The 14,738-nt window shown below is 36.9% G+C and overlaps 1 protein-coding gene across 4 annotated transcripts in view; it reads left to right on the top strand.

Moving 5' to 3' along the window:
* CDH7 (cadherin 7) overlaps positions 1-14,738 on the top strand; it is a 106,210-nt gene that overhangs the window by 68,371 nt on the left and 23,101 nt on the right. For all 4 annotated transcript variants that reach the window (XM_063299057.1, XM_063299058.1, XM_063299059.1 and 1 more), the window contains 3 exons: positions 2,311-2,478; positions 4,585-4,772; positions 9,421-9,674. In XM_063299057.1, coding sequence (XP_063155127.1) covers positions 2,311-2,478; positions 4,585-4,772; positions 9,421-9,674 — 610 coding nt within the window. The remainder of the gene's footprint in view (positions 1-2,310; positions 2,479-4,584; positions 4,773-9,420; positions 9,675-14,738) is intronic.

The following is a 14,738-nucleotide window of genomic DNA, read 5'->3' as shown; positions in this document are numbered from 1 at the left end:
TGGGCATGATCAAAAACAAAGATGGCAAGCACCTAACAGAAGAAGAAGCGATCAAGAAAAGGTGACAAGAATATACGGAAGACCTGTATAGGAAGGATAACAACACTGGGGATAGCTTTGATGGTGTGGTCAGTGAGCTAGAGCCAGACATCCTGAAGAGTGAGGTTGAATGGGCCTTAAGAAGCATTGCTAACAACGAGGCAGCAGGAGAGGACGGTAGCCCAGCTGAATTGTTCAAAATCTTGCAAGATGATGCTGTCAAGGTAATGCATGCTATATGCCAGCAAAATTGGAAAACACAAGAATGGCCATCAGATTGGAAAAAATCAACTTATATCCCCATACCAAAAAAGGGGAACACTAAAGAATGTTCAACCGATCGAACAGTGGCACTCATTTCACATGCCAGTAAGGTAATGCTCAAGATCCTGCAAGGTAGACTTCAGCAATTCATGGAGCGAGAATTGCCAGATGTACAAGCTGGGTTTAGAAAAGGCAGAGGAACTAGGGACCAAATTGCCAATATCTCCTGGATAATGGAAAAAGCCAGGGAGTTTCAGAAAAAAACATCTATTTCTGTTTTATTGACTATTCCAAAGTCTTTGACTGTGTGGACAATAACAAATTGTGGCAAGCTCTTAGTGGTATGGGGATACCATGTAATCTTGTCTGCCTCCTGAGGAATCTGTATAACGACCAAGTAGCAACAGTAAGAACAGACCACAGAACAATGGACTGGTTTAAGATTGGGAAAGGAGTCGGCAGGGTTGTATACTCTCACCCTACCTATTCAATTTGTACGCAGAACACATCATGCAACGTGCTGGGCTTGAGGAATCCAAGGCTGGAGTTAAAATTGCTGGAAGAAACATTAACAACTTCAGATATGCAGATGATACCACTTTGATGGCTGAAAGCGAAGAGGAACTGAGGAGCCTTATGATGAAGGTGAAAGAAGAAAGTGCAAAAGCTAGCTTGCAGCTAAACTCAAAAAAACTCAGATTATGGCAACCAGCTTGATTGATAACTGGCAAATAGAGGGAGAAAACGTAGAAGCAGTGAAAGACTTTGTATTTCTTCGTGCAAAGATTACTGCAGATGCAGATCAGAAGACATTTAATCCTTGGGAAAAGAGCAATGACAAATCTCGATAAAATAGTTAAGAGCAGAGACATCACACTGACAACAAGGTCTGCATAGTTAAAGTGATGGTATTCCCAGTAGTAACATATGGCTGCGAGAGCTGGACCATAAGGAGGGCTGAGCGAAGGAAGATAGATGCTTTGGAACTGTGGTGTTGGAGGAAAATTCTGAGAGTGCCTTGGACTGTAAGAAGATCAAACCAGTCCATACTCCAGGAAATCAAGCCAGACTGCTCACTTGAGGGAATGATACTAAAGGCAAAACTGAAATACTTTGGCCACATAATGAGAAGACAGGACACCCTGGAGATGATGCTGATGCTAGGGAGAGTGGAAGGCAAAAGGAAGAGGGGCTGACCAAGGGCAAGATGGATAGATGATATTCCAAAGGTGACGGACTGGTCCCTGGGGGAGCTGGGGGTGTTGACGACCGACAGGAAGCTCTGGCGTGGGCTGGTTCATGAAGTCACGAAGAGTTGGAAGCGACTGAATGAATAAACAACAAAAACACAACATGTTACTATGACAAACGAAAAAAATATTACATACATAAGGAGTGATCATATTGATTGTATTTTTAATTTTTGATTTTAATATTAAATTCTCCTAACCTCATCTACTTCTTTGTTCCAGCCCCATCCAGTGGGGTGTTTCAAGTGACGCTCAATTTAAAAAAAAGTTTGTGTATCTGTCATTTAAAAAATAGAGAAAAGAAAGAAAATTAAGTATGGGAAAGGAAAATAATGTTATGGAAGAGTGAAACAAGACAGCTTCCTGGCAATCAATCAATCAATCAATCAATCAATCAAAAAACAACAGTAAAGTAGGACTGATTAACATGATTGTCCTTAAAAGTAGTTCCTGGATAGAAAAGGTTGATGATCACTTGGTCTTATAATATACTAGACTAGAGAAAGTTGGGCAGACAGTATATCCTTTGCTGGATACTTAAAACTAGTGATCATTTGTCACAAGTGTGCCTACCTAGAGTTAATGCTTTCTGAATGATGCTCACTGAAATACATGATCACTTCAGTCTTTGTAACTCAATATTTTGTGCTGTTTTTTGGGATGGGGAATACAATACAAATTTTGCTGCTATACCTCAGTGCTTGGTAATCAACAAGATAGTTACCACTACTTTATGTACTATTTTGGTATATTCTAGGTGTTATCAAGACTGCACTTCCTAATATGGACAGAGAAGCAAAAGACCAATATTTGCTTGTCATTCAAGCAAAGGATATGGTTGGTCAAAATGGGGGTCTTTCTGGGACCACATCTGTCACTGTCACCCTTACTGATGTCAATGATAACCCTCCACGATTTCCACGCAGTAAGTTTTTATAGGTGATAATTAAAGATAATTTGTACAGTATCAAATTTATATTGGTGTGCTACTTAGGGAAAAGCATGGCTGAAATTAATTTTGGACAAATATTCAAATTATGAATTAAATTTCTTTCAGCTTCTTTTATCTGTTTATTGTGGATAAATGCTGATTCCAGACAATAGCTGTTCACTGTTTTTCATATACAGAAATAAAATAAGGTGTTATTAATGTGCTATCTTATGAAACTTCTTGATATTTTTTTTATAAATCCTGATAAGGTAGAGTTCTTAATGTTTCTTTGAATTATCCAAATATATTTTCTTTGAGGATATATACAGTATCTACTAATTGCCACTGAAGATGGAATGGCATAGATTTTAGAGAACTGGGGAATAACAGTGATGATAGTAAAAGTTATTATGGAATATAAAGCAAGTATCAATTGCCATTCCCATTATCATTCACTCTCTACTTTGAATTGGTTATAGTCCAACAGTGATAATTGCCTTGTCCTTTGTTTTCAAAACTCATTAGTACTTATAACACCTTATCCATTTGGCAGCCAATAGACACCAAAGAGTCTCAAAACTAGTTTTCCCTTTGATTCTCATTCTTATGGTCCCTTATTGTGAGGAAGGAAGGAAGGAAGGAAGGAAGGAAGGAAGGAAGGAAGGAAGGAAGGAAGGAAGGAAGGAAGGAAGGAAGGAAGGAAGGAAGGAAGGAAGGAAGGAAGGAAGGAAGGAAGGAAGGAAGGAAGGAAGGAAGGAAGGAAGGAAGGAAGGAAGGAAGGAAGGAAGGAAGGAAGGAAGGAAGGAAGGAAGGAAGGAAGGAAGGAAGGAAGGAAGGAAGGAAGGAAGGAAGGAAGGAAGGATCAATATGGGGAAAACCAGAAACAGTCTGCCTTCAATTCCATGGCTAAATCAAACAAGAGAAAGAAGTCTGTTTTCAGAATTCAGTTATCCTATTTTTCAACAGTATCATATATTTCCCTGCCTTTCTTATACTCCCATTGCAAAAAAAAAAAAAAAGTTACATTAATGTGAGGAACATGTGCATGTTCAAACTAGTTTCTTTACGAGTGGGAAAAGAAAAAGTGGGAATTGCATTTTTCCCCACCTTTAATTATTTAGGCAAATAATAAAATAGCACATTCAGTTTCTGGAAGTTAGAAGGTTAGTAGTGTCATCTTGTGTTTTCTTAATCTGTATCTGATCAATTTCTGTTTGAGCCACAGAAAGTCCAATACAGTGGCAAGACTAGTATTTATCTCAATTATGTGACATGAAATTTTTTCTCCTTAAGACACAATAAAGATTTATTTGTGATCCTACAAATTCATTTGTTCTTTTCCTTTAGTGACATGAGACCTACAGAAGCTAAAATGTCACTGAGAGTAGACTCCTCTCCTAGAAACATTAGGTTAGGCATTATTTTCAGCAGTGAATTTGTGCATCAATGTTCTCAAAGAAACATAGACTGAATTACAAGAGCAGAATTTGCTATTTCAAAAATATACCATCTCAAAAGTCCATACCTCCAACATTATGCTGAAAATTATGCACAAGAGTTTATTGTGGCATTCCTGTGAACAGCCAGTAAATCAATAAAAATAATCCCTGGTGTTCATAATGTAGCTCTAGTGTACAAAGTCTGGGGACAGATCACTACCTTTCTTACATAATTCAGCTATTCCTGAATCCTACTCAGGGCACAGTCAGAGAATACTGCTGTCACATCCTTGAATATCCTTTTTTCCCCCTCTTTCTCTCCTTAGAGATCTTGAGAAGTAGGAATTACTTGTGTTTATTCCTGGGAATTCTGCAGTTTAGACAGAAATTCTGGGTGTTGCAGTTGCAACAGTTTTGATGGGTTAGGTTATTTTTTCCATGTTGTATCTTATATATTGGTTCCTTTGTAGTATACTTACAAGAAAGGAGTAATGCTGGGGTAAGAGATGCAGAGAACCATAGACTGGCTTATAGGAGCAAAATGTACTGCTTCAAAACTGCCCTAGTTTTATATCTCTGTTCTTTACTGTTAACTAAAGAAGATCATAGATTAATAGATCTATAAACCATAAAGATTCACTAATCACTCTGAACTTCATAGGATCATATCAATATAATGTCCCAGAATCACTCCCTCTGGCTTCAATGGTGGCTAGATTAAAGGCTGCAGATGCTGATGTGGGGGCTAATGCTGAAATGGAATATAAGATTGTGGATGGTGATGGCTTGGGAGTTTTCAAAATTTTAGTGGACAAAGAGACACAAGAAGGAATCATTATGATACAAAAGGTAAGATTGGTTTATTTTTTTGTGTTTTGAGATTCAAGTAAGTCATCTCAGTAAGAGATATTTAATCAGAATAGATAATTTAACTAAAACATATTTTGATGTTTGCAGTCCACCCAAGAATTTACAAATGGTGTATAAATCTTCTGATGCAGAATGCACTGATTGTTTTTCCTTTTTTTTTTTTTTTTTTTGACCATTTTACACATTAATGAAACGTGCAGAGATGAAGCTTTGGTAGCTTGCCAATCATATTACTGTCAATTCCACTTAAATTTACAGAGAGAAGAGAGAAAGAAAATATTTTTTACATGATCCAAGAATAATTTGCCTAAAAACTTTAAAGATGCATTTATATAGTATAGGACACTGTTGCTTAGTAGGGAATTTAGTACTAATATATTTACATTTTAATTGTTAATACAATGAAGCAAAATTCTAATTCAAACATCTTAATATATTTGAGCAGTATTAAGAGATATCCTACATTGGTTTGCAAACAGCAATCTGGTATAAATTACATTATTCAAAACTTATCATTTATCTGTATAAGTAATGAAATTGATCTCTGGAAAACTGTATCAACAGTGTGTATATGTTTTTCTGTGTGATGAATGGATGAGGTAAGGATCTAAACTAATGCACAGATAAAACTAATGCACAGATATTAATGAAGCTGTCAAGCTCTATTCACTGTACTGAAGAATTAAAGTATGCATTGTCCATTTAACCTTCAGGATAGCTGTTATGGTTTGTGAATTGTTAGTTTGCTGTTATATCAGAAACCCATATTTTAGTCACAGTAATCCAAAGACTAGCTCAAAGATGATTAGTATCAAAATACATGAATGCTTTTTAATTCAAAGTTAAATAGAAAAATACTTACGATGTAGTATCATTTCATTATAATCCAAAGCATCTTCATTGCTTTAATTTGAATCTACTTTGCTTTCTAGCATAATATGCATCTGAAGATTTTATAATAATGCTATATACGAGGAAATCAATACAATGCTTATTTTACATCAAATTTGTTAATTCAGCAGTTGACTCTGAAAGACCTATCAACCAGATCAAACCAACCTCTCCTTTCCTCCAGAGTCAGCAGTACTTGGTACACTGATAAAGTGGTACCTGTTGTGCATAGCACTTTCTACTGATCAGCAACTGCATGAAAGACTTCCCCCAGAAATGCTTTGCCATTGCCTCCTTCCTAGGGTTGAGAGAGTGACTGGTTTTGTGCCTGTGACTAGAACTCATGGCCTCCCAGTTTCTAGCCTGATACCTTAACCATTACACTACACTAAACTGGCTTTGATATTTATTATTATATATTATATTATATTATATTATATTATATTATATTATATTATATTATATTATATTATATTATATTATATTATATTATATTATATTATATTATATTGGGGACGCGGTGGCGCTGCGGGTTAAACCGCTGAGCTGTCGATCGGAAGGTCGGCGGTTCGAAACCGCGCGGCGGGGTGAGCTCCCGTTGTTAATCCCAGCTCCTGCTCACCTAGCAGTTCGAAAACATGCAAATGTGAGTAGATCAATAGGTACCGCTTCGGCGGGAAGGTAACGGCGTTCCGAGTCGTCATGCTGGCCACATGACCCGGAAGTGTCTATGACAACGCCGGCTCCAAGGCTTAGAAACGGAGATGAGCACCGCCCCCTAGAGTCGGATTCGACTGGACTTTACGTCAAGGGAAACCTTTACCTTTACTATATTATATTATAATATTGTATGGCTGCCCATCTCACAAGAATGACTCTGGGTGGTATACAGTGATTAAAACAAAAAACACAACATAGTACTTATGGTGCTCATGGTTAAAATGATGACCCTAATCACACACACACACAATCACATCACCAGCAGAGCTTGCCTAACCTCCTGGACCAAATGCCTGGGGAAACAGCCAGTCTTTAGGGCCTTGTGAAAAGCTAACAGGGTCGGGGTCATCTGGATTTTCAGGGGGATGCTGTTTCATAGGGCAGGCACTGTCTCAGAGAAGACACAACTCCAAGGTCCAAGAAGATGACATTGCTTGATGCAAGGGACTCTGAGCATATCCTTTCTGCTAGATATGATGGGCCAGGCAAAAACAATGGGAGAGAGGTGGTCCCAGGAATTGCTTGGCTATTTGGAGTGTGATCAATGGCAGCTACCAAGCAATTTGCTGAATATGAAAGTGTCCCAGGTGGGCAGCCATCAAGTGACTGTACAACAGCCAGAATAGTATGGATGTTTATGCATTTAACTATTTAACAACAATGTTCTTACATAGTGCACCATCACTGATAACCTTCTAGTGTTGTCCTGGAATCTCTTTATGGAGTTGAACAAGTCCATGTGATAATTTGAAGTATTACATTTTATATGTAGCATAAAATTTGTCAGAAGACTTCATGTAGTAGTTATAAAAATTGACTGGGTTTATGTCAAAACCCTGATTCAAACAAACCAATAGCTACAATGAAGGTGTGACACCATGATCACAACTTTCTGTAGTATTAATGAATAAGATTGTGATGAAGCATCTAATCAGGGGCATGCACAAAATGGGAAACATTTTATTTTAAATTCAGAACAAAATAGTTCCCCACCCACTCAAATGTTTCCTAGGAACATTCTAAGTTTAGTGTATCCTTTCAGAACTGTCATGAGTACTGATGGCAAGCAGGAGAGGGCCTCCATCCAGGGGGGAAAACGCATGCGTAGTACTGAGGAATTAAGCAGCCATTCAGAGAGACACAGATCAGACCCGCCTTAACTTTTGGGGTTTATCTGTCTGGGTTTTTCCCACGCTTCTTCAGTTCGTTAGGATTCTGTTTAATGTGGCAGTAATAAACACTAGAGACCTACTCCTTGTCTCAGCGTGATTTCTGACTGTTAGGACAAGAACAAAACTTAAAACGGCTTCCATATTTTAATTCTGATTCTGAAACTAAGGTCCCACTGCAAGTGTGTTTTATTTTGGTCTCAGAACACTTGAAAAAAAATGACCTGTATCAAGACTGAAAGTCTATTGAGGTTGAAATGGCCTCTGCCTCCTTGACCCCTTTATTGTTCAGTGTAATAAAGCTCACCACCTTGGTTTCACATGATGTGCCCTGTCTTCTATACAGAGCTCTTTAAGGAGGAAGAAAAATATCTATGAGAATGGTACACTTCTCTGATGTGGTGAAGCTTCATATTTTGTTATGATGCTGTGCATAGACTACTTTCTAATGGAGTTGAGTCATTAACAGTTTTTCATGTTTAGCATTTCAGATATTAAAATAAGTATATTCATTTTAATAAACATAATAGTATTTGGATAATTTTCAAGACCTTCCTAGATAGTGCACATCAATCCCAGTAATAATAAGAGATCAGATTATCAGTATGATGTATCCTTTTCTGATTCAAAAGAGGAAAGTTATTCAAAATTGGGAATTATAGATGCAGCACATTTCATTTCATTTTGTTTTAGTACAAGCCTGTGTGTTTCAGCTCTACCACAACTTACTTCTGTAGTAACACAGTAGAGCAGATTTGCATAATCAGACTAGCAAAAAAGAACCCTTAACATAGTTTAGATTTGCTTTCCTATTAGTGGCAGGTGGAAGTTGCTAGTATATGACACTAAAAGCTTAAAACAGACTCTAAGCAAGCTATCAGCAGTTGGCAAGCTGTGTAGGGCATGGGGAGAAGTCAGCATGTGCAGACACATCCACAAGAAACCATAAAGGTTGGTGCCTGTCTTTTCTGAATGTGCTCAATGACCGTGAACTGAAAAAGCAAGCTGTCAAACGACTGTGAATCTGTGTTTTCAGATCTGACCTTGTCTGTCATGTAACTTGTCCTTGTCTGTTTCTTCCATTATAACACTCTGAATTTCAGTCATAGTGATAACCATTTTTAATCAAATTTTCATGTTTGATTGTGAGATTAGCAGTATTTCAATCAGTTTCCATGTGTCTGATTTATATCATTCAAAAGCAGTTCTGTGTATTCAGAAAATATGATTATGCATATGATTATTTATTAGTAGTAGTTTGGAATATACTGTATCTAATTACTAATTTGCCTACCCCACACAAAAAACAAACCCACAATTATGTAAATATAGGGGAAATTACCGAGCAGTAATACCAATATATAATATTGGTTTGATTTTTTCAGACTTTTATATATAGTAATGTGGAAAACGAATGCAGTTCACTTTTTAGTGCTAAGTATTATCCAGGTTATGTAATGATATTATTCTGACATGTAGCCATTTCATGGAAGGTTTCCATGTAAGAGCTTCTAGAGGTTAGAAATTCCTGTATGGCTCCCCAGTCATCTACATTCTTTAGGGCATTCATTAGTGTGATGGATATGGGACTGAAAGCAGGCAAATCATTCATCTTGGAAATACATCCATTTCACTCCTGTTCTGTCTCACATAACTTCAGAATACCATATTCCAAGCATTATACATTGATTGTAAAAATCTCATTTGGGGTAGGAAAAACTTCTTTTATATAAATTTGTTAAGGCTGCAGGAAAGACTGACATTCTTGCATCTGAGGATGGGAAAACCTATGTATTCGTGGCAGTTACAAGTCAAAGACTTTGCTGATTGAGTTTTGGAATTTCTAGGAGCTGGATTACGAAACAAAGGCCAGCTACACTCTGAGAATCGAAGCAGCGAATAAGCAGGTGGACCCCCGCTTTTTAAGCCTTGGACCATTCAATGATGTGACAACAGTCAAGATCATTGTGGAGGATGTTGATGAGCCACCCATGTTTACCTCACTTTCGTACACCATGGTGGCATCTGAAGCAGCCAAAGTAGGTACCATTATTGGTACTGTGGCAGCTCATGATCCGGATGCATCTAACAGTCCTGTCAGGTAATTTTATAGCTCATTTCCATATATTTTTTTTCATTTTCAGTGTATGGTTGTATATTCTTTTCATTTATTTATTTATTTATTTATTCATGTTATACATTGCTTTTCTCACAGGTTTATTTGAAAGTACAAAAAGACCTTTGGTAGAATCCAGTGCTGATTTTCCACTTCTGTCACTTCAGCTGGAGGAACAACTGCATTCTCTCCCTTTATTTCCTTCCTATACCATCCCAAAGTTGAACACTAGGGCAATTATTCTGGAGATTTGGGGAGGAGTGCTCCAAAAAGTATCTCCCAAACAACCACGCACATGCACATGCACACACATGCATGCACAGAGAGAGATGTGTGTGTGTGTTGTGAAAACATGGCACTGATTTGGTCAACTCAAACAGGGATGTTCCAGTTCACTTTAATGTCAGTGAAATTGTGTACAAGTATATTAACACGGACTGTGCAGAGAATGCCAAAGATCTTTATTCATGTGCACTTCACTAAGCTGTTGAGTTGGAAGCGGCTAAATCTGCATAATATTAATTTGTTTTTCTGTTGTAATTGCAAATAGGTTTAATTCTTTGGGGCACAGCAATTTATAAACATTCAAATAGGTAAATACTACTTCATCAGTATTCTAGGCTACACTGCAATAGTTTTGTGGCATTTGTATAATAGCGAGAAAACATGCATCACAAATGAAATCTGTGGAAAATATTCCGCAGATGACAAGAATCTCTTATTATCCACAAACTATAGCTTTTGTTCTCTCTAAATTATACCAACTGCTATTCACAAGCAAACTATTTCCAGAAAGAAAATCTCTGCTGGGTATTGATTTAGTATTTATATACATACACGCACAGTGTGTGTGTGTGTGTGAGAGAGAGAGAGAGAGATCATTATCTTGTGTGTGAGTGTATGTATTTTAGTTTGTGGCATAAGATGGGCTGAAAAGGAACTTCTTCAAAATAATTTAACTCAAAGTACTGTTGAATGTAATAATTTTGTAGAAGAGCAGAAAGAACAATAGCTTGATAGCTATGCAATTATAACTTAGACATGCCAGGTTTTCAGTGCTTAATTTGAGCCAAAACTGACATCTGTTTTGAAAAAGATGTGCACAAAATACTTGAAACAATGTTATTAGATTACTTATAATCAGTTGAATGTTTCTCAAGAAAATACACAAATGGCCTCCATAATGGCTTTTTACTAGCAGCACTGAACTAGCAGGGTTAATAACTTAAAAGGCAAAAGGCTGGCCAGAAGTTAAATTCCATCTGCCTGGGCCTGCCAAGATTGACTTCATTATGAAGGTGGCAGCAATGTCTCTGGTTGATGCCAACCATCAAGACCAAATATAGGAATACAATCATGCAAAAACTTACAAGCAGAAATTAAAATGAAAGCCAAATAAATGTACTATTGTTGGAGAAATGCTCTTAGAATCCTAGCAGAAAAAAAGTAAAAATAATTGTTCTGCCTTATAGAAAGGAGGGTAAGTTGACTTTAAAAAAGGAAGTTAATGTATATTGACTCCAAATCTATAATTAATTCATAGAAGGGGCAGCTCTTTCAACTTCCCCTTCACTTTCAAGCATTCTCCAGTTTGAAGGAACAGAGATTGAAGGATAAAGTGGGAGGGGGCTGCAGAAGGAAAAGGCTGGCAGAAAAGTCCATCTGTGTATGTGAATGTTGTTCCATTGATGGGCTGGAAATAGGATCCCAGCTATCTGCAAATTAAAATTGAATTGGTTAATCAGTAAATGAAGCCTTTTCTTTGAAATTATCCTTAGTGGGAGGATTGAAAGCAGGTGAAGCTCATGCCAATTAAGTTTATGCACACACAAGTTCTGGTAAAACAGGAAATCAGGAATAGAATACAATTCAGCAAAGCATCGGTGGGTCAAAGGATGGGGAAAGGATATTAAAGGTTTGTCTGTATAATACATTTTTTTTTAATTTGGCATATGGTTATGGGAATAGAAATCCAGCACATATGGATAGTAATAGATTGGGAATTATGGCACCCTGCTCCTGAAAGTTACCCAGGTCAGTGTACATTTTTGGAAAAAAAATCAAACATTTTCATTAAGTCAAGAAACATAAGAATTCACAAGCACAAAATAAATAAATGAGGTTATGCTATGACTGTATTAAAACTCCAACAGAATTGTGTTTATTGCTCATCTGAAATTGGTTAAAGGAAGAGTAGGAAGAAAGGCATCAGAATGCTGTTACCAAAAACAGAATGTCGCAAGTAATCTAGTCTCTCTAGGTGGTGGTATGTAATAGCAGCATTTCTGACAATAGTTATAAATTTGAGGCAGAAAGATAGAAAGCTTCTGGTGTAACTCATCTGTTAAGGTGATCAAAAATAATTTATTTTCTATCCCGCCTTTAGTATTTTTACAAATAACTCAAGGCTGCAAACATACCTAATACTCCTTCCTTGTCCTATTTTCCCCACAAGAACAACCCTGTGAGGTGAGTTGGGCTGAGAGAGAGAGACTGGCCCAAGGTCACCCAGCCGGCTTTCATGCCTAAGGTGGGACTAGAACTCTCAGTCTCCTGGCTTTTAGCCCAGCACATTAACCACTAGACCAAACTGGCTGCCAGAGTGAATACACTTTAGATTTGGATCTGAATTGTATTTTATAATTCATTTATGTTTTTCTGAACCCCATCTTTCTGTTTTCTGATGTAAAATTAAGGCAAAATGAATCCATATGAATTTTAGCCACTGGGTTATATTTCTCCAATTTTATAAGCTTTCACCTAATGTCCTAGTTTTTCAAATTTAACTCTATTTTCCAGTAGTTGTTCACTAGTCCTTTTTTGTTCTTAATTATGTGGTTTTACAGGAAAAAAAGTAGCATGCACATATGACTAAATGGCTCTAGATCCAGTCTACATTGTTAGAGGAAGAGATAGTTATATAAAATAAACAATAAACAAACTAACAATGACCGCAAACAGCAAGGGAGATTGTAAAATAAGAAGGTTGTAGAAATTCTTGCAAATTTTGCAGCATGTTATTGTAAGAATCTGACTGCCCTGGTTTCTTTTCTGAACGTTCTTTTTGAAAATCCAATAATCAGAATTAAAAAAGATATGACGAAGGTTCATTGTTAGCTATGCTGGCCAGCTTGTAAAGACTCTCTCTCTCTCTCTCTCTGCATTCTGATGTCCCTTTATTAAGTCCAACAGGATCAATATTTAGTGTTCCATATGATAAAAAGCTTACTTTATTGAATCTTAAAATATTTTTTTATGACTGAGGGAGCCACAAAAGTAGATTACCATATTAAAATACTACCTGGATGACTGCTACCTGCAACCAATTTCATCCTATAACCCTTTGAAATATCCATCCTTTTAGTCAAAAGTGAATTGAAGTACTTTTCTACATATATCCATTATTGTTTGAAAATAATTTCTGCAGGATGTAGAAAATTGTTACATGTTTAGAAGCACTTTCTTTTGTAAACCAGGGATTTACAATATTAAATATTGCCGCCAGGATGTTTGGTCTCTTAGTTGTTTAAAGGTCTACATTTCTCTGCCACTTCTATCTCCCATTGCTGTGTAGCCAAAATAGGTAAAAATCCTGAAATTATAATACAATTATAATTAGTAAAGCCCCAGAACGTACAAAGATTAGTTATCTCTCTCTTTGTATTCACTTGTTTTAATGAATTACAATGCTGCTACCATCCTCCTAAATTGCCCCTTTCCTTAACTTGATCACTTTCCCAAGGAACTGAAATCAAATTATGGATTCTACCTGTAGAAAATTCTAGTTAAGCTATTTACCCCACTACTTATAACTAGGATGAGGATTTCTGACATGTCATATTTTTTCTGGAACTTTTATTTGAATTTATAAGTAAGTTAAAACATATTTTAGAGTAATCTGGTAAGAATGAGATGCTTTTTATTTTGCCTGAAAAGTCATATTTTGACTTTTTAAGGTGTTATGTCATATTTCTGCTTAATTTTGTAACAAACATCATATTTTGGTCATATTTTGGTCATTGGCAACCCTCCTGATAAGCCAGAAATTTCGAGCCAGCAAAGAAAGTGAGAATTTGCCTGCTTTGTTTTGTTTTGTTTTTTTTCTTTTTCTTATTCGCTCCCCAACTCAGGGAGAGATGTGTGTGTGTTTGTGTATGTGTGTGTATGTGTATGTGAAAGAGAGAGAGAGAGAGGTGGGAACAAAGGCTTCTCCCCTGACCAGGCCTGAAAAAAAGGTGAGAATTTGCCTGTTTTGTTTTCTTTTTCTTATTTGCTCCCCAACTCAGGGGTGTGTATGTGTGTGTGTGTAAGAGAGGGAGAGCAACCTTTTTAAAAATGGCTTCAGTAGGCAGAGGCTTCTCCCCTGTCCAGGCCTGAAAAAAAAGAATGAGAATTTGCCTTTTTTTTTCCCTCTCTCTCTCTCTCTCTCTCATTTGTTCCCCAATTCAGGAGTGTGTGTGTTTGAGGTGGTGGAGTCATGTGAGAGCTGCAATCTGATTTCAACATGCCTAAAAGTAGACGTTCAGCGAGTGTGAAATTACGGTATCTTGTTCAAGAATTTGGGGAGCAGATTTTCAGTAGCAATGGTGATATTTTGTTTTGTAAATTGTGTGAAGTTAAGGTATCAGCCCAAAAGTATTTTAATATTCAACAACATTGTGACACCGTGAAACACCAGAGTTGTTTAGCAAGATTTACCTTCACTGAGAACAGGCAACATCTCCTTTTCAAGAGAGCTGCTTCTTCAACTGCAGGTTCATCAAATACCAAGTCAGAATTTTGTAAGGATCTCTGTACAATGATGGTTACTTCAAATATTCCCTTAAGGAAATTAGGTAGTGGTAGGCATTTTTTGGAGAAGTACACCAGTCACCCAATTCCAAATGATTGAACTTTAAGGAAAAATTACATCTCTGCCTGCTATGAAGATGTGTTAAGAAAGTAAGATCTGCTGTTGACAACAATAAGATATGGGTTTCAATAGATGAAACAAGTGATGTAAATGGATGATATGTAGCCAGTGTTGTTATTGACACTCTGAAGTGTGAC

The sequence above is a fragment of the Candoia aspera genome, chromosome 3, assembly GCF_035149785.1.
Source record: "Candoia aspera isolate rCanAsp1 chromosome 3, rCanAsp1.hap2, whole genome shotgun sequence".
Classification (NCBI taxonomy): domain Eukaryota; kingdom Metazoa; phylum Chordata; class Lepidosauria; order Squamata; family Boidae; genus Candoia; species Candoia aspera.
This window is presented reverse-complemented; position numbering and strand designations above follow the sequence as displayed.